General features: G+C 38.4%; 1 protein-coding gene across 3 annotated transcripts in view; it reads left to right on the plus strand.

Moving 5' to 3' along the window:
• Positions 1-24,315, plus strand: part of BMP2K (BMP2 inducible kinase) — a 145,151-nt gene that overhangs the window by 99,196 nt on the left and 21,640 nt on the right. For 2 of the 3 annotated variants that reach the window (XM_053591169.1, XM_053591333.1), the window contains 2 exons: positions 3,484-3,641; positions 12,393-12,503. In XM_053591169.1, coding sequence (XP_053447144.1) covers positions 3,484-3,641; positions 12,393-12,503 — 269 coding nt within the window. The remainder of the gene's footprint in view (positions 1-3,483; positions 3,642-12,392; positions 12,504-24,315) is intronic. The other variant, XM_053591255.1, reaches the window with a different exon arrangement.

Genomic DNA, 24,315 nt, shown 5'->3' on the forward strand with positions numbered 1-24,315 from the left:
AAAAAAAAAGGATAGTTTGATTGATATTGTTATTTTATGATACTGATGAGGCTGTTGTAGTAATTGGATGAATTTTTTTTCACTTTTGATGCTAAGTAGCATCAATTTCCTTTGTCTTTTCTTTCCTTTTTTTTTTTTTTTTTTAACCTCTCAAAGATAGGGTCTTGCTCTTTTGCCTACATTAGAGTACATGGTGTCATCATAGCTCTCTACAGGTTCAAGTGATCCTCAGCTTCCTGAAGAGCTGGGACTACAGGCACCTGCCACCAGACCCAGCTAATTTTCTATTTTTTGTAGAAACAGGATCTCACTATGTTGCTCTGCCTAGTCTTGAACTCCTGACCAACAATCCTCCTGCCTTAGCCTGAGCCACCACACCTGGCTAGCATCAAAAATTATCAATTAAAGGTGGTGTATTTAGTTGGAAAATACGAAAGATAAATAGTCTTGTCTGACATAGCATATATAGTTATGTATACTTTGTATTCTAAAAGACTATCAACTTCTGGAAACAAAGTTATGTCACTGATGAGGATGCGATAATGATTCAAAGTCCTGTGTGAAAGAATTTATAGTAGGGTTCCATAGCATAAATTTCTGATGAGTTCTAGAAAGCTGGATAGCCAAAGACCTGAGGCACATGCAGGCATGCGGGGTGCTGATACCTGTAACCTGTGTTAACTACTGCGGCCCTGACTGCTTTATTCTCATCTGTAGTGATACAATTCAGGAAATCGTGGGTGTGATATGTTATACAAGTATTTTGTCCTATTTTTTGTGTGACTATTAAAATTAAAAAATTAGTTTATTAAAATTATCTTATATATCCCAGGTTGGGAAATACTGAGTTGTTTAACTCCAGTCCTGTGAAGTTGTGTGTTTGGGGACATGGTAGAGACAATTCTATAGCTGGCCACTAAAGGTTAGGAACACAAAACTTCCTTTGGGAACATTGTTTCAGTTACACCCGGTGCTTCAGTGCTACTCCATAATGTTCTTCCACCTATTTGATGTCAGATGCCATGTTGGGTATAATATCCTCTATAACAGTGGTTCTCAACCTTCCTAATGCCTCCCAATGCCGTGACCCTTTAATACAGTTCCTCATGTTTTGGTGACCCCCAACCCTAAAATTATTTTTGTTGCTACTTCATAACTGTCACTTTGCTACTGTTATGAATCATAATGTAAATATCTGATATGCGGGATGTATTTTCATTGTTACAAAGGGATCGCGACCCACAGGTGAGAACCGCTGCTCTGTAACATTTGTTAGTCCTGTTAGGGAATGTTGTTGCTTGTGAGTAAGTCAGTAGAAGATGAGAACTGGGGTTAAATGTGTCCTAAGCGTATTAGGGCCATTTAAGTAGAAGATAAGAAACCAAATAGCCTATGGCTCAGTCGGTAAGGCACCGGCCCCATATACCGAGGGTGGTGGGTTCAAACCCGGCCCCGGCTGAACTGCAACCAAAAAATAGCCGGGCGTTGTGGCGGGCGCCTGTAGTCCCAGCTACTCGGGAGGCTGAGGCAAGAGAATCGCTTAAGCCCAGGAGTTGGAGGTTGCTGTGAGCTGTGTGATGCCATGACACTCTACGGAGGGCCATAAAAGTGAGACTCTGTCTCTACAAAAAAAAAAAAAAGGAAACCAAATAGTTCCTTAGTCAGAGGGAGTCACTATTTTTTTTTCTTATTGTTAAATCATAGCTGTGTACATTAACTATTTGCTTTAGAAAGATTTTTTCCAAAAAAAAAAAAAAAGAAAGATTTTTTTTCCTTTTCTACTAATCTTCTGCTAGAATTTTTACTCTTCTATTGTGTTAATTTATCTCTGCTTTGAATATTGGAGAGTATTACTGTGTGATGTTCCTAGGGTAGTTAAACGTCCTCTGTGCATACGTTGTCTTATGATATAATTGCCCTGTTCTATAAGTTACGTGTTACCACTTAATAAATTAGCTCAAACTTAGTGGTTTAAGACAAAAATAAACCTTTATTATCTTACGCATTGTCTTTTGGTTCAGAGTTTAGGAGTGGCATGGCTGGATGGTTATGTCTGGGGTCCTGTCATGGCTTGGCTGGTGCTGGGCGGTCTGTTTACCAGATGTCTGACGCACACGGCTTCAGGGAGGAAGCCTCATTTCCCTTCCCGCAGATTTCTACACTAGTCTACCTGAGTTTTCTCTTTGGCAAGGCAGAGATTGTTCTGAACCCTTAAGGAATCGTTACTTCTAGTTTCTCCCACAGTGAGTGGTCCGAGAGAGAGAAAGGAGGAACTGAAAATGTCTTTTACGGCCCATCTTGAAGTCTCGTGCTGGCACTCCTGCCATATTTCATTTATTAGAACTGAGCCACTGGATCTAGCCACGTTAAGGGCAGCAAAAGCAGAGGTCACCCTTTGAAGGGAGGACTGTCAGAGAACTTGTAGACATATTTTAATACCTCTTTAAATTATAGGTTAAGGTGATACCCTATCACCTGTTAAGGCGATACCCAGTAGTGTCTGCCAAGAAGAATCCATGAATTCATTTCAGGAATGAGAGAAGGGGTGGTTCAGACAGGTATCGGTGACAGAAGGTGGGAAATGCCTCTTCTTCTGGTTTTACCTTCTCTGATCTGTGTCTGAAGGACTCTGAAAGTCGTTGAAGATAGTTTTGGAATTAGAGATGGGATTCTGTTACATGGAAGCAGATTTAGACCTTGGTAGCTGATTCATCTCCAGAATAGGTTTTAAACCGAATTGTATTTTTGGTTGAGATACTTAAGTTCTATTACTAAGCAAGTCTATCTACTTACTGGTAATTTACTATGTTTATTTTCTTTTACTTTATCTTTTGTTTACTTTCTTCACTAAGTGTTTAAACATTCTGTTCTTGACTCACATATATTGAGAGGGCTTGGAATAAGGATCCTAGCAATTCATCTTTTGCTGGTGATCACACATAAGATAAAAAATGGCACACCTGCCTTAGGGCATGAAGGGAATACGAATACCTTTGTCAAAAGGAAAATTATTGTGGTGTCTCAACATAATCAGAACATTGTATTCAATAGTAATTTTGAACTGATACTGTTTGATAGGGTAACTGATTTTTATTTTACAGCTTGTTCATTGTTATAATAACAGTTAATATTTATTACCTGGTCATTTCTTCCTAAATACTATTTTCTTTCCTTTGCACCCTATGAGGTAGATACTGTTACTCCTTTTTTGTAGATGAGGAAGCTGAGGTAGGGGGAGGTTAAGGAACTTGCCCGACGGTACACAACCAGCATACCTTGTGTAGGTGATAATGGGGCTGGTGTACACCTTGTGGAGAAAATCCAGATGCCACGTGTTCTCTTTCTCCATCCCATGTCCTTATCTGCCATTGCCACCATAATAAATGATCTGTTTTCTAAGCATTTATAAAGTATTCTATGAACTAGGCTATTGTAAATTTTTATTCATTCTAATTTTTTTTCTTTTCTCAATTATTACTATAGGCCAGTTGCTGATAAAGAGGCTGTTGCAAATTTTACAAATCAGAAGAATATCAGTAATCCACCCGACATGTCAGGGTGGAATCCTTTTGGAGAGGATAATTTCTCCAAGTTAACCGAGGAGGAACTGTTGGACAGAGAATTTGACCTTCTAAGATCAAGTAAGGGACACTTGAAGGCTTATTTTGCTTCACAGTAAAATAACAGCTCTATTATTATTCAGCAGTGCCAAAGACTGTTTTTGAGGTGGTATATAGAAAATTCTTTTTGTGCATTTGAGGGCAAAATTCAGGCCATCTTCTTTTACATATACCGCATACTATCAAACTATGCTTTAGAAATCAATTGCTTATGATAATAGCTATTAAACTCAAGATGGCTGATAGTGTGCTGATATCCTAACACTTCAATACTGCATATCTATGAATGTTAAATTCATATCTCCAAAATGGAAAATTAATGTTCAAATAAAAGGGAGATGTTATTATCTTACCTTCTAATCATTTTGCAGCTCTGTTTTCTTGCACACTCAATAGAAAATATTGTGAGTCTGAGATGCCCTTTGAAAATGCCTGAAAGGAAACTTGGGCTTCTACATTATGTTAATGTCTTGTAATGAATAGTGACAAAGGGGCTGCTTTGTTGTCCTGATCTAGCAAAAGTTAAATAAATTATTTTTCACTTTAAATTGGATATCTCAATGTTTTTACTTGGAATCATTGCCTTTCCTCAAACTACCTACTGTATATGCCACGCTGCGCCATGAGTATTTTGAAATGTTCCTTTTTGGAAGAGGGTTGTGGGCATTTTAAGGGGGTTGCAAAATAGGAGCCAAAACTTCCCTTCTCCCCTTTGCATGTAAAAAGAAGGTCTTAATTAGTCACTAGTTTATATTTCTTAGTTTCTATTTTAGTTAGAACTGGCCTTACGAGAACATTTAATAGATGAATTGCTTTGTTTTAAACTGGTATATATTTTATGTAAAATTTATAAATGCCCTGAATTCATGTAAGAATAGTTGTTGGGATTTAAATTTGTATTTTACATACTGGTTATATAATTATGAAAATTGATGATTACATGTAGATAAAAAAAAAACAACAAAACTTCTGAGCCCTTAATAAACGTTTGTTAACTTAGGTAAACCAATCTTATTAAAAAAAACTTGTTTTTTAAACCACAACTATTTTGTTTGGTATTTTTCCTAGAATTTATGTTGCGTAGCCCCAAAGTAAGGTTTTTAAAAAGGAAATAACATATCTTTTCTTTCAGAGGTATGGCAGGGGAGATACAGAGAGTAACCAAATCAGTATAATTTGAAGGATTATTTTTAAATCAAAAGGTATTAATTTAATGCGTTCTGACAAGGGTTTGCTTAATTCAGTGTTTTCAACTCCTTAGGGAAAAAGTACTTAAAAGAAATCAATGTGAAATGGGTAGTCTCATTATTTTGTATGTTATAAAAATGTGTTATTCTGGCTCAGCGCCTGTGGCTCAAGCGGCTAAGGCACTAGCCACATACACCTGAGCTGGCGGGTTCGAATCCAGCCTGGGCCCGCTAAACAACAATGATGGCTGCAACCAAAAAATAGCGGGTGCCTGTGGTCCCAGCTACTTGGGAGGTGGAGGCAGGAGAATCGCTTGAGTCCAGGAGTTGGAGGTTGCTGTGAGCTGTGATGGCATAGCACTCTACCTAGGGTGACAGCTCGAGGTTCTGTCTCAAAAAAAAAAAAAAAAAAAAGCGTTATTCTAAGCTCTCTATCATTTGTAATAAAACCCAAATTTTATTTGTTTAGCATGGGCAAGAATGGTTTGTGAGTATGCCTGTGTGTATATATTTTCATAAATAATTGGGTTTAACGTGTCAGGTCCTTTACCAACTACTTACTTTTAGACTTCAAGGTCGTATAACTCTGTAACTTGTGCATAGATCTGTGTGCGTGTGCATATGTATGTGCCAAAGAACATTCATACTCCATCGCAGTATTAATTATGAAAAGATAGTTCCAAGTGAAAGTGCAAGAGGAATTTTATGAGGAGGTTGGAGCTGGAGCAACCCCAGCTACTTGATAAAACACGTCACATGGTCCCCAGGCAACTGAAATCACTGTTGCAAGGCTGTGCACTTAATTTGGCACATAAGAATTCTGATCCTGGAAAATGTTGTTTAAACGGAGAATTCTGATGCTGGAAGATGTTGTTTAAATGGGGTTGTAATTTCAGTTAAGTCTTACTTTCTCATTTATGAACTGGGAATAATGATGTCTACCTCATAGGGCTGTTAGGAGAATGAAATGAAATAATTTATTAAGTCCAGACATTCAATAAATAAATGGTACTTTCCCTTTCCTCACTAACTATAGAAGTTCTGGTCTCTGACTTAAGATGTTTTTGGCCTTTAGCGTTTAAAAATTATATCTAAATTGTCAGGTATCTCAGTGGTAATTTAAAAACCAAATTAGGAGGGGCTTTGTGTTGGTTTGGCACCTGTTGCTCAAGCGGCTAAGGCGCCAGCCACATACACCAGAGCTGGAGTGTTCGAAGCCAACCTGGGCCTGCCAAACAACAGTGACAGCTACAACCAGCCCCCCACCCTCCCAGTCCCCAAAATAGCCCGGCTTGTGGCGGGCACCTGCAGTCCCAGGTACTTGGGAGGCCGAGGCAAGAGAATTGCTTAAAGAGTTGGAGGTTGCTGTGAGCTGTGATGCCACGGCACTCTACCCAGGGCGACAGCTTGAGGCTCTGTCTCCAAAAAACAAAAAAAAAAAAAGAGGGGCTTTGTGGGCAAACATGTCAAAAGCAGAAGGGGCAAATTGACAGCAAGGAAGGAGATGGAAAATTATTTCTCTTAATAATCAGTAGTCATTGTTACAGGATTCAAAAAGTTGAAATGTCTTTAATAAAATTTATAGTTATTATAAAATAATATGTAGTTTAGAAAGATTTTTCTCCCAAAGTTTTATTCACCTGTGATATTTATTCATCTTTAGTACTTCTTTTGTTCATATGCAGTAAGGTATATCTGATCAAATTTTAATAGGGTTGCTATACTCATTGGCAAAAGACCTCTTCCAGAACCTTAAGAATTTCAATAGAGGCTCAGTGCCTGTGGCTCAAGCGGCTAAGGCGCCAGCCACATATACCTGAGCTGGCGGGTTCGTATCCAGCCCGGGCCTGCGAAACAACAATGATGGCTGCAACCAAAAAACTGCTGGGCATTGTGGCGAATGCCTGTAATCCCAGCTACTTTGGAGGTGGAGGCAGGAGAATCACTTGAGCCCAGGAGTTGGAGGTTGCTGTGAGCTATACAGCACTCTACCCAGGGCAACAGCTTGAGGCTCTGTCTCAGAAAAAAAAAAAAGAATTACAGTAGAAGAGTAACTATGCCGTGAAAATTGATGGTTGGACATTACCGGTTGATTCTTCTGCCCCTAACAACTTTTTCTGAAATGAATAAATTAATTATTAATGCATTTGAAATGCCCAATTGGATATTTGTACCTTTTTTCTCATCATAGATATTTATTAACAATTTCCAGATTCCTTTCTAAAATAATTGATATCTGGTGTATGAAATGCTCTCCAGTGAGACACTGAAAACCTTTGTAAGGCCCTTAAAAATATAGGCACAGTCCATGTTCAGAATAACACAAGGTTGGACAATTAGGTTCTCAAATTCATCCTAGAAAAAAGAGTTGCACACTTCATTACTGAATATCACCACGGTCACCTTCGAGGTACTCCCCTGGGGAAGCTGTGCTCCGAGGCCAGGGCCTAGTCCACCCTTCCAAACAATTGTGGAGCTTTTTTTCTGGAGTGGCCATCAGAGCTGTTGTAGTATGAGGTCTGACAATTAAGTTCTTAGCTTCTATTTTAGTTAGGTAACTGGCTTTATGAGAACATTTAGTAGATGAATTGCTTTGTTTTACACTAATCCTAGAACAAGTGCTGCCTACCTCATTGCTGAAGATCACTACAGTCACCAGATGGCCAAGGGGAGCACTTTAGAGGTGACCGTAGTGATCTTCAGCAATGAGGTAGGTAGCACTTGTTCTAGGATGAGTTCACAAACTTAATTGTCAGACCACCTACAAGGACAGCTCTGATGGCCGTTCCAGAATTGCTGTGAAGAGCGGACTAGGCACTGGCTGCATTAGGTGGCTTCCCAAAGGGAACATTGGAAGGCGCCTGTAGTGCTGCTGGCAGACAAAAACCTTAGATCAGGTGTAAGTACTAGTGATAAAGCCTAGCTCGTGATACTTTTTAAAAATTCAAGCTTGCATTTTAAATTGTCTTTTTGTACCAAAACCTACAGATTAGTATGTAAACTTTTGAAATCTATTTGTCATAATACTTAATATTATCATATTAAATAGTAAAATAAATTTAATTTTGTCAGTTTAATATTGCCATATTAAAATAAATATTAAAATTGTCAAAATATTTAATACATTGAATAATAATTAGAATACAGATGTTTTCTTTGGGAAAATTATTAACTTACATTGGTTCAAATAGTTGTGTAGTTCTACATATTAATTAAAATAATGCCTAATGTAATATTTCTTTCTTGATGGCAGATTTGTTTCTGTTTAAAATGCATTAGATTGACAGGTATAAAAGGAAGACTAGAAGATGCTAACGACTGATTGCTTTGCAGTTTCTACTGAATGTGTTACTTGTTCCATTTAAGCCACAGAATAAAATAGATATAAGCGCTTGAATCAATAATTAGCTTATTGTAAAACATTCCCTCACCCGTTTCAGCTAATTCAGACCTCTTACTGTTGTTTCAGTACAGAATAACAGAACTTTTCAATTACATTAGAATAGTTTCAGGGCTATCACCTGGAGACTGTGTTGTTAAGTCTTATTCATTGATCCTTTAGTCTTTTGGGCAATTATCCATGTATGCAGCAGAATTAACTTGTTAATTGTTTAATTTTGTGAGGATATTATGGAATATACTTTGATTATAAGATTTTTAAATTCTGTATTTTTGCCATCTGTATCAATTAAAAATTGTAAAGCTTTTTTTATTCACCAACACAATTCTTTTGGGAAGGCAAGAGGAGGTAAGTTCCTTACGTTGGACACATCTAGCTTAAGCTGGGTGCTAAAGAAAACCAATCATTTGAAAATAATACTTAAGTACATTTTAGGGATAACTATGTATTAGAAAAGTATCTTGACATTAAACATTAGTTTTTATTTATAGATACTAATTTCAAAATTAATATATATGTTTATTTTGAATTTGTATCTTGAGAACCAGATTATCATGTGAAGTTCATAAGTATAAATGATTTAAAAAATATTTTATTGAAAAATGATTTTGTGGAATAATAAGAACATGATTCAGTTTTATTAGGATTTTATTCTGTATCCTATTTTGAAATAATTGTATAAATGAAGTTGCATTAGAAGTATCTCTGTATTTTTGCTCATGAAGACTCCTATATAAAAATTAGTTCACCCTGGGTGGTGCCTGTGGCTCAGTGGGTAGGGTGCCGGTCCCATATACTTTGGGTGGTGGATTCAAACACGGCCCCGGCCAAACTGCAAAAAAAAAGAATAGCTGGGTGTTGTGGCAGGCACCTGTAGTCCCAGCTACTCAGGAGGCTGAGGCAAAAGAATAGCTTAAGCCCAGGATTTGGAGGTTGCTGTGAGCTGTGACAACACGGCACTCTACCCAGGGCAATATAGTGAGACTTTGTCCCTTAAAAAACAAACAACCCAAAGAGCCTTAGTGATGACCTTGACTTTGCAGTTTTATTAGCTTGGAGCCATTGGTACAGTAGTGGTTTATAAATATGAAGAATATATAAAAATTGACATTCCCGAGCTACCACTCAGATAATCTGATTCATTAGATTTGTGATGGGGCCTGAGTAAACTACCTTTTATATAGGAACCCTGACAGTTATGATGTAGTTTAGGTAGAAAGTGTGATTCTGTTTCATATCCAAGTACTTACAATTCCTGGTCTTGATTTACAGTATGATGCTCCCTGGATATTGATGGCTGTCACTCTGAGTCAGGAGTCAGGGAGACCATTTGTTGTTCTGCGCTCCCTCTGTTCACTGGTCTCAGTGTTTGTACATAGGCAGCTGAGAGATAGGAGAATGTTAGGCATAATCACCATAATGTAATATTCTGTAAATGTATTTAGGGCCTAATAAAATAGGTAATTACAAATCTTTGTGTCTCAGTGAATCTTAAGCCTTTCTTTACAGTTTGATGTGGCTTCCTACCACATTAAGTTAGGGACCCTTTGTAAGATAAATTTTTGCCAACCTTTTTCAGAAAGATAGTATGAGACTGGCTTCTCTTTAATAAGTGTGTTGCCACTGAAATAAGGAAAGGATTTCTGTGGTACAACGAACATTTATAATAGATTTTCTGAATTAACTACACAGTTATCTTAAAAAATAACATCTAAAATAAATTTTTATTGTTATCCATTGCAGAATTGGATTTGAAAAGTAGCACTTAAGGCTGGGCTCGGTGGCTCACACCTGTAATCGTAGCACTCTGGGAGGCAAAGGTGGGTGGATTGCTTGAGCTCACAAGTTGGAGACCAGCCTGAAAGAGCGAGTCCCACGGCTTGGCGCCCGTAGCACTGTGGTTATGGCGCCAGCCACATACACTAAGGGTGGCAGGTTCGAACCCAGCACAGGCCAGCTAAATAACAATGACAACTGCAACAAAAAATAGCCAGGCATTGTGGCAGGCACCTGTAGTCCCACCTACTTGGGAGGCTGAGGCAAGAGAATTTTTAGGCCCAAGATTTTGACCATGAGCTGTGACACCATGGCACTCTATTGAGGGCAACATGGTGAGACTCTTGTCTTAAAAAAAAAAAAAAAGAGGAAGACACCTCCCCCCCACCTCTACTAAAAAAATAAAAAACAAACAAAACCGATAAACTAGCTGGGCAAGTAGTCCCAGCTACGCTGGAGGCTGAGGCAAGAGGATCACTTGAGCCCATGAATTTGAGGTTGCTGTGAGCTGTGACATCACAGCACTTGACCAGACACTCTACCCCACAGTCTACCCATGGTGACAGAGTCTCAGGGAGAAAGAGAGGGAGAGAGGAAAGAGAAAAAGGAAGAAAGAAAAGTAGCACTTAGGTTTAGGAAGTTTTGTTCATAAATCTATTGTCAGATCTGTTCAGTAACTCAGCATTAGTACCTTATCAAAATATTAATAAATTCTAAGTAAAATTTTAAGTTTCATGTGGATATAGCAGAGGTCATCTTAGCTGTAACAGCTGGTAATTGTATCTGTTGCCATAATGCTTTGAAAAAATTAGTTGTCCGTGAGAGTGATTATATTTGGGATACTGTAGACTTCAGGGCAGTGTTTTTCAACCTTTGTTATCTCCTGGCACACTTGAACCTATAGTTAAACTTCTGCAACACACTTAAATTATTGATTGAAATAGAAATTTGTGTGGCACACCAGTGACAAATCTCTGCTCTTGGGCCTCGAGATACCTGCGCGTTTGTTGAAGTGCAGAAGCTCACAACCTCCCTGCACTTTCCCAGTCAGGTGTATATTTTAACAAATCGTCAGGTGATTGTGCACCAATTTTGAGAAGCACTGTCATGGGGGATTCTGCTCCAGCTTGCCACATCTGCTTTACTCTCAAGTTACAGGTCTATTTTTAGAGAATTCCAATTCTATTTGGCTTCCCTCACTCCTCTCGGCATACACTTCTTAGAACCCAACAGCGACGAGCATAATTTACCCATAGAATTTTTGAATATAGGTCAGCCTAACCATGAACTAGATTTTTATGAATAGTTGAGGACCGAAGTTCTCATTTTAGGAATGTCTAAAATATATGGAAATGGAGGAAGAATAAGTCCCAAATAGTAGAATTTTGATCGCTTAGACTCAGAGGAAGACATTGAGTAAAAATCAGGACATTATCAACTGATATGTTTCTATTATGTGGAGATTTTAAGAGCAGGGAAAAAATAATCATTACTAGGGAATTAGGCTACATGAATTCTTCCTCAAACATAGCGGTCCTGTTGCCGCTGTGGCGCCTTGGCTCCAGCTCTTTCTCGGCCTGGGCATTTTTCCCCCAGGTGCTGCTGCTTGGCTGCCTCCGTCTTTTCCTACCTACTAACTGGGAGAATCTGTCACTGCACCTCTGCCTGGCCCCTTTAATGCCTATTGCCATGCACTGCGCTTTTCTCCATAGCTTTATTAGTTTTTAACACATTGCATACGTTTTTTTACCATGCTCATTGCTTAAGATTTGTTTTTTTCATACCAGCAAATAAACTACGTGAACGGAGGTCTTTGTTTTATGTAGTGTTTGATGTCACATTGCCAGTTGCCTAGACTGTGTCTGGCGCAAACTGGGTGCTGAATTATTTGTTAGATGAATAAATTTGGTTTGTAATCTGCGTTTTTGTATCTTTACGTGTGTGTGAATGGTTTGATAATATGAGAAACAGTAAGGTAAAATACAGTGAATTATGTATCGTTGCTGTTGAGAAATAGGATTTAACTGCTTCGTAGAGAAATGATTATTTGCAATGTTTCTTCTATATGTAATTTGGGAGGAATTGCCAAATATGTCTGTGATATAAGTTCAGGTCCAGTATGTTAGGATTTAAATAGACCAGTCCTAAGTTATTTATTAATTAGGTTAATTGTATTTAGCGAAACTAGCACTGATTATATTGTTAAACTTACCTTTGTAGTAACAAATATTTGTCAAACTCAGGACTCCCCTCATAAACTTGTAATAATGGACTCTGAATCTACTATTTCTCAAAAAGACTGTTGTTTTGTTTAGTTTTCACTTTTATTTATACTGTGTATCACTTTTTTATTTAAAGGCCATTTTTATTTTATTTTATTTTTTATTTTGTTTCATCTTATTTTTGCAGACAGGCTCGAGGAGAGAGCATCCTCAGATAAGAATGTAGACCCACTTTCTGCTCCACATAATCAGCCTCCAGAAGACCCCTTTGGTTCTGTTCCTTTCATTTCTCACTCAGGCAAGTTACACAAGTAAACAGCATCACTATCATTAAAAAAATACACACCAGAACAACAACAGAAATCTTACTAATATAAAGTGAAAAGAAGAAGCACGTGTTCACAGAATATTATTTTAGCCATCCTTCTCTTCCTAATGATGTTCTTTGCATTGAGTTATTCAATCGTACCTCTGATAACACGGAAAAATGCTAATTTACGTGATAGAAACATAACTGTTGCTTTTCACCTTTATTATTGCTATTGGGAAAAAAACCCATGCATGAAAACAGTCCTCCCTTTTATATATTTAAAATACATTTCAAGGTATTTTTATACTTTGCTTTTTCTTAAAACTATGGTATTTTCTCAGTTTATACATGTACTCTCCTAGTTATGTTGCATTTTAAAAGTATTAATGATTTTATATTTGTCCCAATTATTTTGTTTTAGCTATTCTTCTTATATCCATTTTTAAATTTCAATCCAGAATTTAAATATTGATGTTATTCACTATTTAAAAATATTTCTAGTAATAATTTCAAAGTAATTACCCAGTTAACACTTGGAAGATACTAGGACGGAACAGGATCTTACTGTGGCATAAATGAATTTGTGTGTGTGTATGGTTATAGTGGAAAATGAGTTTTAATTTGGTAATGGGAAATATAGTAAAAGAAATCACACTTCATTAGAAGATAAAAGTTTAATATATTTAAGGTAACGGCCAGCCATGTTCTTTGGTTCCATTTCTTTTTTTTTGCAGTTTTTTTTGGCTGGGGCTGGGCTTGAACCCGCCACCTCTGGCATATGGGGCTGGCGCCCTACTCCTTTGAGCCACAGGCGCCGCCCTATTTCTTTTGTTTTTGACTCCAGCAATTTAGGTGTATAGCATCATTCTGCCATTTAAAAAATATATGCAGGTATAACAAGAAAAATTTACAGATATAAAGCCAAAGTAAGAATCAAATGTTGGTAATTCCTGATGAGCACACTGAGTAGCTTTTCAGCATTTGGGTCTGGTTACACAGAGCGCCCAGCGCAGTCAGTCCTAAGGGGTGGTTTTCAGCGGCCTTCCTGCTGCAGAGCTCGCTCTTTGCCATGCACTGAAAAGGGTCATATCCTTGCCATTTTCAGCCTGCCGCCTTCAAGTTGCCCTTTTCATGAATAACATGACATCATTAACTGGGGAAAATACTTTGCTGTGTCTGTTTAATTAATCTGTATAAATGTGCTCCCTAATACCCTTGGGTTCAGAAATGTGGGGTTTTTTTTTTTTCTTTGCAGTTTTTTGCCGGGGCTGGATTTGAACCCGCCACCTCTGGCATATGGGGCCAGTGCCCTACTACTTTGAGCCACAGGCATCGCCCAGAAATGTTATTTTTTAATTATACTACCTCAAAATAGCCTTTAAGCTCATACGAATGTACACTCACTGACTTGAGATACTGATCTGTGGCAGAAAGCAGTTTCAGTACCAGCTCTTTCATATTCTCTAAAGAAGGACTTGCCTTACCTTTCTCAGATTTGTAGGGACCTATGCAACTATTTCTCTGTTTTTCAATAGCTTCTAAATCAGCGGTTCTCGACCTGTGGGTTGCGACCCACAGGAATGGTATTAAAGGGTCACGGCATTTGGAAGGTTGAGAACCACTGTTCTAAATGAACCCTGGGGAAATGAAATAGTAGAGTTGAGGAGAACTGGACTCCATTCCAAAGATTGGTCTTTTCTTTGAACTGACTGCACTTGGCCTAAGGATTTTGTAGTTAGCAATATGTTCACAGATTTTGCTTGATTGCTGATGTTACTTTGCCTTTTTACTGTGAATATTTCACTATATTAGATTTTAATCCAATTGAGGGTTGCAAACAGGAATTTGAATCCTGCCCAGTAGCCAACCTAATAACTACTTAATAATAATCACTGAATTTAAAAAACTTAATGACCGTCCATACTAATTCACATTCCTTAGTGTTAATGGTGGCGACCTTAAAAAAATCCTTTGGTATAAATGCTGCCTTTCCAAAAAATCTTTGTAGACAGTGTGAACATGAACATTGGAATGGTTTATGAAAAATTAAATACATAGGCTTGGCACCTATAGCTCAGTGACTAGGGCGCCAGCCACATACACTGGATCTGGTGGGTTGGAACCCACCCCCCCACCCCCTGGCCAAAAACTGAAAAAAAAAAAAAAAAAAATTCACATAATTTTTAAATTAAAACTTTGTGGCAAGTGCCTGTAGTCCCAGCTACTTGGGAGACTTAGGCAAGAGAATCGTTTAAGCCCAAGAGTTGGAGGTTGCTGTGACGCCACGACACTCTACCAAGGGTTTGAGACTCTGTCTCAAAAAGAAAAGAAAAATTAAGTACATAGACTTGAGTAAAGGAGGAAATTAAGAGAAATGTACTTCCAGGGAGAGAAGAAAAAGTGATCACTGCTATATTAGCATTATTATTTGATACTAATGAGATCTAAAATACATAGTTAAATTAAAAATCTAAAAGTATATTGCCACTGTTAATTATAAAGCTTAGAAATACTTTGTCACGTATATATTTTTAAGTTAAAAAAGTATTTGAGGATATTCTTTTTATTTAATAATAAAATAATTGAATCTATGGAAATAAAAATTAACTTCCCCTATAGGAAAATTAACTTTTCCCTTTAGGAAAATGTTGGAAAAAGAAAAGGGAATTTTATCCAATGTAAATATATTCTACCTCACATTGTGAGACTAAAAATAAAACATCTAGACATATCTAGGACTGGGACCCAAGAAAGGCTGGAAACTACTTCTCAGTGTGTGTGTGTAACGTACCGAATGATGAGTGCATGTGATAAGCCATTGTATTTGAATTCGAGAGTTGCCTGAACAGAATTTAATCTTTAATAAACCAGATACAGAATATTACTTGAGAATAAAGTGAATTTATGTTAACTTAATCTTTAGAGCATCCTGCTGTAAGAATTTTTAAGTTTTAATTCTAATGCTAACGTACATTCAGGAAGAACCATTGTCCTAAATTTATTGTTTCTTATGCTGGTTTTATTAGGAATTGTGCTCTTTTTGTTTTAAAAAAAAATTTTTTTTCTGTTAGGACTTTTAATCCTTGATGTTTTAATATTTTTTTTTAATAATTTCACATAATTTTTAGATTCAAACTTTATTTTTATTAAATAAATAAGGTATGTATGTTTAAAAAGTCAGATTTAACGAGGTTTACAGTGAACAAAGATCACTTCCCTACCTGTACCCCTCAGGGTCCTTTTCCTGTTTCAGTCTCCTAGAGGTGATTTTTCAGGGAGGCATTTTAATGTATCCAGCTTATTCTGCTGTTTTGCACTTTGACCTCCACACCTGCCAGGTGTTTTAGATAATTATCTGGATACCTTACATGGTTAGCCTCCCTCTCACAGAGCTATGCGTGGTACATGTGCCATCCCCGCCCTTCCTTCAGCATAGTTTGACAGTTTCTGGTGGAATCAGTGCTCAGTATGTATACTTTTTGAATGTGTAAATGTCTGTTACCACTGAGGCTTAGTATATCATGATCACATTTTCTGTTTTCTATAAGGCTTTGTTTTTCCTGGAGTTAATTACTATGTTTATAATTACTTTGATTTTTGTTTGCTTAATTTTGTGTATTTTATCATCAATTCATCTCCATTTAGAAGTGTAAATTTCTTCTCAGTTTAAGGTGGCTATTGTTCTTATTTCAACTTGGTTATATCTCTCATAGAAGTCTGTAATCTGAACTGTTTGTTTTCTGGGTCTGCCACATGCCTGTAATCCTGGTATTTTCTCTTGCCCATCAGTCTTTTCTTTTTAATTGGCTGGGGCTGGATTTGAACTTGCCACCTCCGGCATAGGGGGCCGGCACCGTACTCTTTTGAGCCACAGGCGCTGCCCTTTGCCCATCAGTCTTTCTGGAAATGTCCTCTTCCTTAGCTTATTGGTAAAACAGCTTTTCCAGTTACTGCTTAAGAAAGTATGCATGGGAGGAAGGAACGTTTTAAACTTTCACTGATTAAAAATATTGTGTCTTCCTAAACTGATACTTAATTGATAATTTGGTTGGGTAAATAATTCTAGGTTAGACATAATTTTTCCTGTAAATTTTAAGAGGCAATGCTTCATGTAGTTTCTAATACTGCTGTTAAGAAATCTGATGCCAAATGTTTCTTGACCCTTTATGTGTGAACTGTGATAGGATTTTTTTCTTCTTCTTTCCATAGACATTTTCAATATCTTTATTAACCTGTTCTGAATATTCAAGATATTTGTACCTTACTAGGGATCTTTTTTATTCATTGTACTGGTGACCTTATTCAGTCTGGAAATTTACATTTGCTAGGTTTATATCTTTTGGTATTTTTCTTTCTTCCTTTTTTGGGTCTCCCCTCCCCTTCCCTTCCTTCCCCTTCTTCCTTCCTTCCTTTCCTTTTCTTTTCTTTTTTTTTTTTTTGTAGAGACAGAGTCTCACTTTATGGCCCTCGGTAGAGTGCCGTGGCGTCACACAGCTCACAGCAACCTCCAACTCCTGGGCTTAAGCGATTCTCTTGCCTCAGCCTCCCGAGTAGCTGGGACTACAGGTGCCCGCCACAGTGCCTGGCTATTTTTTTTAGAGATGAGGTCTCATTCTTCCTCAGGCTGGTCTCAAACCTGTGATCTCGGCAATTCTCCCACCTCAGCCTCCCTAGTACTGGGATTACAGGTGTGAGCCACCATGCCCAGCCAGTGAAGTGTTTTTTAAAAAAACATAACCCTGGGCGGCGCCTATGGCTCAGTCGGTAAGGCGCCGGCCCCATATACCGAGGGTGGCGGGTTCAAACCCGGCCCCGGCCAAACTGCAACCAAAAAATAGCTGGGTGTTGTGGCGGGCGCCTGTAGTCCCAGCTACTCGGGAGGCTGAGGCAGGAGAATCACTTAAGCCCAGGAGTTGGAGGTTGCTGTGAGCTGTGTGATGCCACGGCACTCTACCGAGGGTGATAAAGTGAGACTCTGTCTCTACAAAAAAAAAAAAAAAAAATACATATATAATATCTAATTCTTTGTTCTTATTTCACCACTGGATGTTCATCCCCAGTAGTTCCATCCAAAGAAACGATTGTCTTTGCTCATCTGTAAGAAGCAACACCTCATCCATTCAAGTTTATCATGAAATTCCAGCAACTCAGCACATCTTCAGGCTCTCCTTCTAATTCTGGTTCTCTTGCACATCTGTTAATACTTTCTCCATGAAGTCTTGAACTCCCCAAACTCCTGTTGATACTGGTATTTTGATAACCTGCCATGATTCAAGAATGTTCTTAATGGCATCTATAATGATGCATGCCTTCTGGAAGGTTTCCAATTTACTTTTCCCAGATTCATCAGAGGAATCACCATCTGTGGCAGCTATAGCTTTGCAAAATGTATTTCTTAAAAAATAAGACTTGAAAGTCAAAATTACTCCTTAATCCACGGGCTGCAGAGTACAGCCATGAACCAACCTTGTACCTCTCCATCAGACCTCTTGGGTGACCAGGTGCATTGTCAACAAGTGGGAATATTTTGAGAGGAGCATTTTTTTCTGAGCTCAACAGTAGGCTTAAAATATTCAGTAAGCCATGCTGAAAACAGATGTCTGTCATTTAGGTTTTGTTTTCCATTCATAGAGCACAGGCATAGTAGTAGATTTAACTTAATTTTTAAGGGCCTTGGGATTTTTGGAATAGTAAATAAGTATTGGCTTGAACTTAAAGTCACCAACTGGATTAGCCCCTACTGAGACTCCGCCAGTCCTTTGAAGTTTTGAAGCTTTAGCTTTGGAGTCTCCTCTTTAGGAGACATGGCATCTTCTAATAGAAAGCTGTTTTGTCTGCATTGAAAATCTATTGTTTAGTGAAGCTGCTTTCATCAGTTATCTTAGGTAGATCTTCTGGAGAGCTTGCTGCGGATTCCATCTCAATTACTTTGCTGTTTTACGTTATGGAGAGGGGTTCTTTCCTCAAACCTCATGAGCCAACCCCTACTAGCTTCAGACCTTTTTTCTGCAGCTTTCTCACATGTCTCTCAGCCTTCATTGAATTGAAGAGAATTAGGGCCTTGCCCTGGAGCAGGCTTTGTCTTAAGGGAGTGTGGCCGATCTTCTTTCCAGACCAGTAAAACGTTCTCCATATCAGCAATAAGGCTGTCTTGCTTTCTCATTGTGCATATGTTCATTGAAGCAGCACTTCTAATTTCCTTCAAGAGCTTTTCCTTTGCATTCACAACTTGACTGTTTGCCACAAGAGGTCGAGCTTTTGGCCTACCTTGGTTTTGGACTTCCCTTCCACACTAAGCTTTTGATTTAAAGTGAGAGTTGTGGGACTCTTTCTTTCACTTGAACACTTAGAAGCCATTGTAAGGTTATTAATTAGCCTGATTTCAATATTGTTATGTTTCAGAGAATAGAGAAGTTTGAGAGGTGGGGACTGGTCAGGGCACATGTAATGCCAACATTCATGACTTGGGTTTGCTGTCTTACGTGGGTATAGTTTGTTGTGCCCCCAAACAATTACAGTGGTGACATCAAAGATCACCGACCACAAATTGCCATAACAGATGAAATAATAATGACAAAGTTTGAGATAGTGTGAGAATTACCAAAGTGTCACATAAAGACACAAAGTAAGGACGGTGCTATTGGAAAAATGTCACAAATAGACTCACTTGAGACAGATTTGCCACAAACTTTGAATTTGTAAAAAGAAAAACTAAAGTGCAGTGTAGAGAAGTGCAATAAAATGAAGTATGTATCTAATTTTACACTTTTTTTTTAGCATTGAGGTTTAGATTGTAAATTTCTCTTTAACACCATTTTGGTTGTAATCCATTTTGATATGCTATGTTTATCATTTTGTTCCTTATTTTTCTAATGTTCTAGAAATTCTGAAAAGTGTTTTGATTAAAGATTGAAATCTCAGAGGGTTTAGGATCAACTTTTGTAAATATTTGAATTTGAGATTCCCCAGGAGAAATAAAAGCAGACACTTTTTAAAAAGAGGCAATAAAATAAAAATTCAAAGTAAGACTTGGCTGGGGAAAAAATGAGTAGGCTTATTAATGGAAACTGTGATATAGATGGGATTGAACCTGTATTTGTTTTATTAACCAATATCCAAAACCGTTAGAAATTTTTATGGAGTAAAAGGACCACAATGTCCTTGCCAAATTATAGTTTTTAATTAATTGTAATCTTAGCAACTTTCTTCCTTTATCCTAATGAATGTATAACCAAGATAATGAATGGCATTCATTGTCCCCACAATAATTCCGGAGTCGGTGCTGGAGATGGAATATTAGGCGTGGTGAGCCAGTGTCCAAACTATCGAATTTTGGCAGTTTGCTTTGTATATGCCCATATTGTGATAAAATACTCAAAGGGTGTGTATTAAAAAAATAAGAATCATGGGCGGCACCCGTGGCTCAGTGAGTAGGGTGCTGGTACCATATGCCGAGGGTGGCGGATTCGAACCCGGCCTCAGCCAAACTGCAACAAAGCATAGCTGGGCGTTGTGGCGGGCGCTTGTAGTCCCAACTACAGCAGGAGGCTGAGGCAAGAGAATCGCCTAAGCCAGGAGTTGGAGGTTGCTATGAGTTGTGATGCCACGGCACCCTACCGAGGGCGACAAAGTGAGACTCTATCTCTAAAATAAATAGGAATCAGAAATAACATTTAACTGCATTCATATATTTAAAAATTATCTGTCCTTGAATACATTCTGGAAGTCAAGACCGTCTGGGTCCTGTCTAAACTCTGTTCTTTATTAGTTGTGTGACCCTGGCAATTGACCATCAGTTTATGCATTTATAAAATGGAGATAATAATAGCACATAACACATAACCGATCGGGTTCTTAGTGGTGAATGAGAAAAATATTTGTAAAGCATGAGAGAAATATCTGATACATAGTTTCTGAAGAAAGGTTTTTGTCATGGTTGTTATTTGTATATATGGCAAATACAGTACAAAGAGATCTCAACAACCTTAAAACTGTTATTTCAGGCTGGTGATTTATCTACTTGACTTTTACAGATGATTTATCTTTTCAATTTTATAGAGCTTTCCGAAAGTTGTTAAATCCTTTGTATTTAATCATATTATGTCTTTGCTACTGCTTTTGCACATTGACCAGGAGGAGTGTGCCATATTTTAAATAATTCTTTATTGAGTATCCTTATACATGAACATTTGACATAAACATCATAGCTAAGGGCATGTGATTCATGAGATTGATTTATTGCTAGAAGGGCCTACAGAGGGAACATTGTGATTTATGCTCTCACTACTGGTTTTGAAAACGCTCATTTACTCGGAATGTTTAATCTTAGAGGTATTTTTGTTTGTTTTTGTTTTTTTATTTAGATGGAGTCTCACTATGTTGCCCACAGTAGAGTGCTGTGGTGTCACAGCTCACAGCAACGTCAAACTCTTGGGCTTAAGCGATTCTCTTGCCTCAGCCTCCAAGTAGCTGCGACTACAGGCGCCCATCACAATGCCTGGTTGCAGTTGTCATTGTTTAGCAGGCCTGGGGCGGGCTCGAACCTGCCAGCCCTGGTGCATGCGGTGCTAAGCCAATGTTAAGAGTTTTGATAGTTCCCTCTATCAAAACTAAGTAATTGTTTTGGGGAAAAATGTACAACTGAGCTGATAAATACAATGTGGTATATATAATGCTTAAAATATGGAATGTATTAGCGTGCTGATACATTGCTGCTGGCAGTATAGATTGGTACAACTTTTTTTGGTAAGCAGTTTAAGAATAAAATGTTTTTGTTGGCTGGGGAGGGGGGGCTCATGCCTGTCATCATCCCAGCACTCTGGGAGTCCAAGGCAGGAGGATTGCTGGAGCCCACAAGTTTGAGATCACCCTGGGCATCACAAAATGTTTATGTTCTTTGATTTTCAACCTTCTTTCTAGGAACTTACCCTAAGAGAATAATATAAAATTTTGAGAAAGAAATACAGCTACAAAAATCTTTTGTACATTAGTTGAAGATGCTAATAATTTAGAGAGTGTTAAAAACCATGTATTGGGCAAGCGACCATATTATGACCTGCCTAGTAGATGAAGGTTAGTATAGCTTTTTTAAAAAAGTGATGGTAATAAAGATTATTTAGCAATACACAGAAGTATCTATGCTGTGATTGGATTTAAAATTTATAATTAAAAGATGTGGTGAGAAGATAACATAAACTTCAGGAAATAGAGGACAAAACACTTAACTCTCATCATTATATTCACAGAACTATTTAAATTTTGAACTACTTCATTTTCCTTATAGATTTAATTTTTATACTTAAGTATAAGTATAGTGTATGTAAAACTTTTGGATCTTTTTCTTTTTACTTAGAACTGTGTTCTTGTAGCATTTTTTATAGTTCCCTAACACTTTCAGATAACTTGTATTTTAATTTGCATTTGCTTTGGTGCCTCTTCCGTGGTTAATATGGGCATAGTCATAAGTTAATTCAGGAGGAGCTGTTTTGATGATCAGTTGTTACAGTTTTAAGAAAAATCAAAAGGATTATAATAAAGATTAAAGCCCTTGCTGCTTACAGACTTAGATGTTGTTTAGGTTGAGATAGATGTAAAAACTGTGTGATTAAGAACTGCAGGGGCTACCAAGGAGAGAGTTGCTTTATCTCGCTGGGTTGGCATTAGGAAATGAGAAGGAGATGGCAGTTGTGATGAGCCCTCAGAGAGGAAGATAAGGAGGGAATTCAGAGTAGAATCACGGCTGTTGGCAAAAATGTAAGACAGTGCAGTATGTTGGAGGAAGTGTGGGTATTTGAGGATGGCAGCCCCAGGTGAGGGGAAAAGTTAAATTGGACGGGTGGGCAAAGGGCTGTAATGTGGAGGCAAGGGTGGAAATGGAAAGGATGTGATTAGACGCATTCCAGAACTATTACGCTGGAATGATAGGAATATAAATTGGATGACTGAAATCGGACCAGGAAGCCCATTTAGAACAGTGCTCCTTTGAGTGTGGTCTGCAGCAGAATGACACCAGTGAGAAATAGCTTTGTGTTGAATCACTTGGGCAACATGAAGTAGGAATTAATGACAGAAATAAGAAGTAAACCTGTTCCTTTACCGTAGATTGAGAAGTAGTAGTTAAAAGACCCCATCCTTAAATGGATGGCCTAAGAGGCACAGAGCCAGAATCTACAGAATTTTAGTAACTTGTAACTCTGGGGGCCTGGAGGAACAGGGAGGACCCTAAAATGATGACCAGAATTTGATTGGGAAAATTGGTGATGTTCTTTTTTGGAAAGTGAGAATATAGGGTAGGTCAAGAGGAAGAGTTCAGTTTCACATAGGTGAAGTTTCTGTCATCTGTGGGGCGTAACTAAAAAGTTTGTGTTAATTTGTATACGAGTTCCATTATTCTACTCGTATAATTTGTGTACAAGTTCCACAGACAGTGTGAAATATCAGTGAAGCATTTGGGAAGGATGTGGTTAATGAACACGTAGTATGTTGATGGTTTGAGAAATTTCATTCTTGTGATTTTAATCTTGAAAGTGAGCCACATGGGCGACCGGAGGCCAAGGTGGATGATGATAAAAGAAAAAATACAGTGAAACCAGATTCGTCTACCGTACATGTAAATTAGCAGCAAGGTTTGATCTTACTATTTCAACAGTGTTGGACCATTTGAAACAAATCAGCAAGGTAAAGAAGCTGGGTAGATGGGTTATGCATGAATTAAGCATCAGAAAAGAAATAGGGCTCAGCTCCTGTAGCTCAGCAGCTAGGGTGCTGGCCACATGCACCAGGGCTGGCGGGTTTGAACCCAGCCCGGGCCTGCTAAACAACAATAATAACTACAACAAAAAAATAGCCAGGTGTTGTGGCAGGTACCCATAATCCCAGCTACTTGGGAGGCTGAATCAAGAAAATCCCTTAAGCCCAAGAGTGAGATTGGGGTGAGCTGTGATGCTACCATACTCTATAGAGGGCGATATAGGGAGGCTCTGTCTCTCAAAAAAGAAAGAAAGAAAGAAAAGAAATAGACTCAAAGTTTGCCTTGCTTTGCTGTAATAACATAGAGGTGAACCATTTCTATGTCATATTATGTGTGATGAAAAATGGATTCTTTTTGACAATCTCAAGCATTCAGACAAAGGTTGGATAAAGATGAAGTGTGAGACATATTTCAGAATCGAATATTCATTTAAAAAAGCTAGTGTTATCTGTTTGGTGGTCCAGTGCTGGTATTATCCAGCTTCATGAAACCTGACCAGCTGATTACATGGATGTCTCCTGTAACTCACTGGTTGAATTAATGAAGATGCTTATGAGTAAACAGCCGAGATTGGTCAACAGAGACAGGCCAAAGACACCGCTGTTGTAGAAACAATGCTGCTCAAACTGCAGATGCTGGACGTGATGAACTCTGTCACCCACCCCGTGTCACTAGACCCGGCACCACTGACCACCACTTCTTCCTGCAGAGGCTGGACGTGGGAACTCTGTCAAACCCCCCCCCCCCCCAATGTCACCAGACCCGGCACCACTGACTACCACTTCTTCCTGCAGAGGCTGGACGTGGACACTTTGTCATCCCCGCCCCGTGTCACCAGACCCGGCACCACTGACCACCACTTCTTCCTGCAGAGGCTGGACGTGGGAACTCTGTCATCCCCCGTGTTCACCAGACTTTGCACCACTGACGACTACTTCTTCTAGGCCTTGACCACTTCTTGCAAGGAGAAATATTCAGTTCTCACCAAGCTGTGGAAAATGCCGTTTGTGATTTCATCTCCACTTGCTCTCCAGGCTTCTTTGCTCCTGG

The sequence above is a fragment of the Nycticebus coucang genome, chromosome 1 (assembly GCF_027406575.1).
Source record: "Nycticebus coucang isolate mNycCou1 chromosome 1, mNycCou1.pri, whole genome shotgun sequence".
NCBI classification, from domain to species: Eukaryota; Metazoa; Chordata; class Mammalia; order Primates; family Lorisidae; genus Nycticebus; species Nycticebus coucang.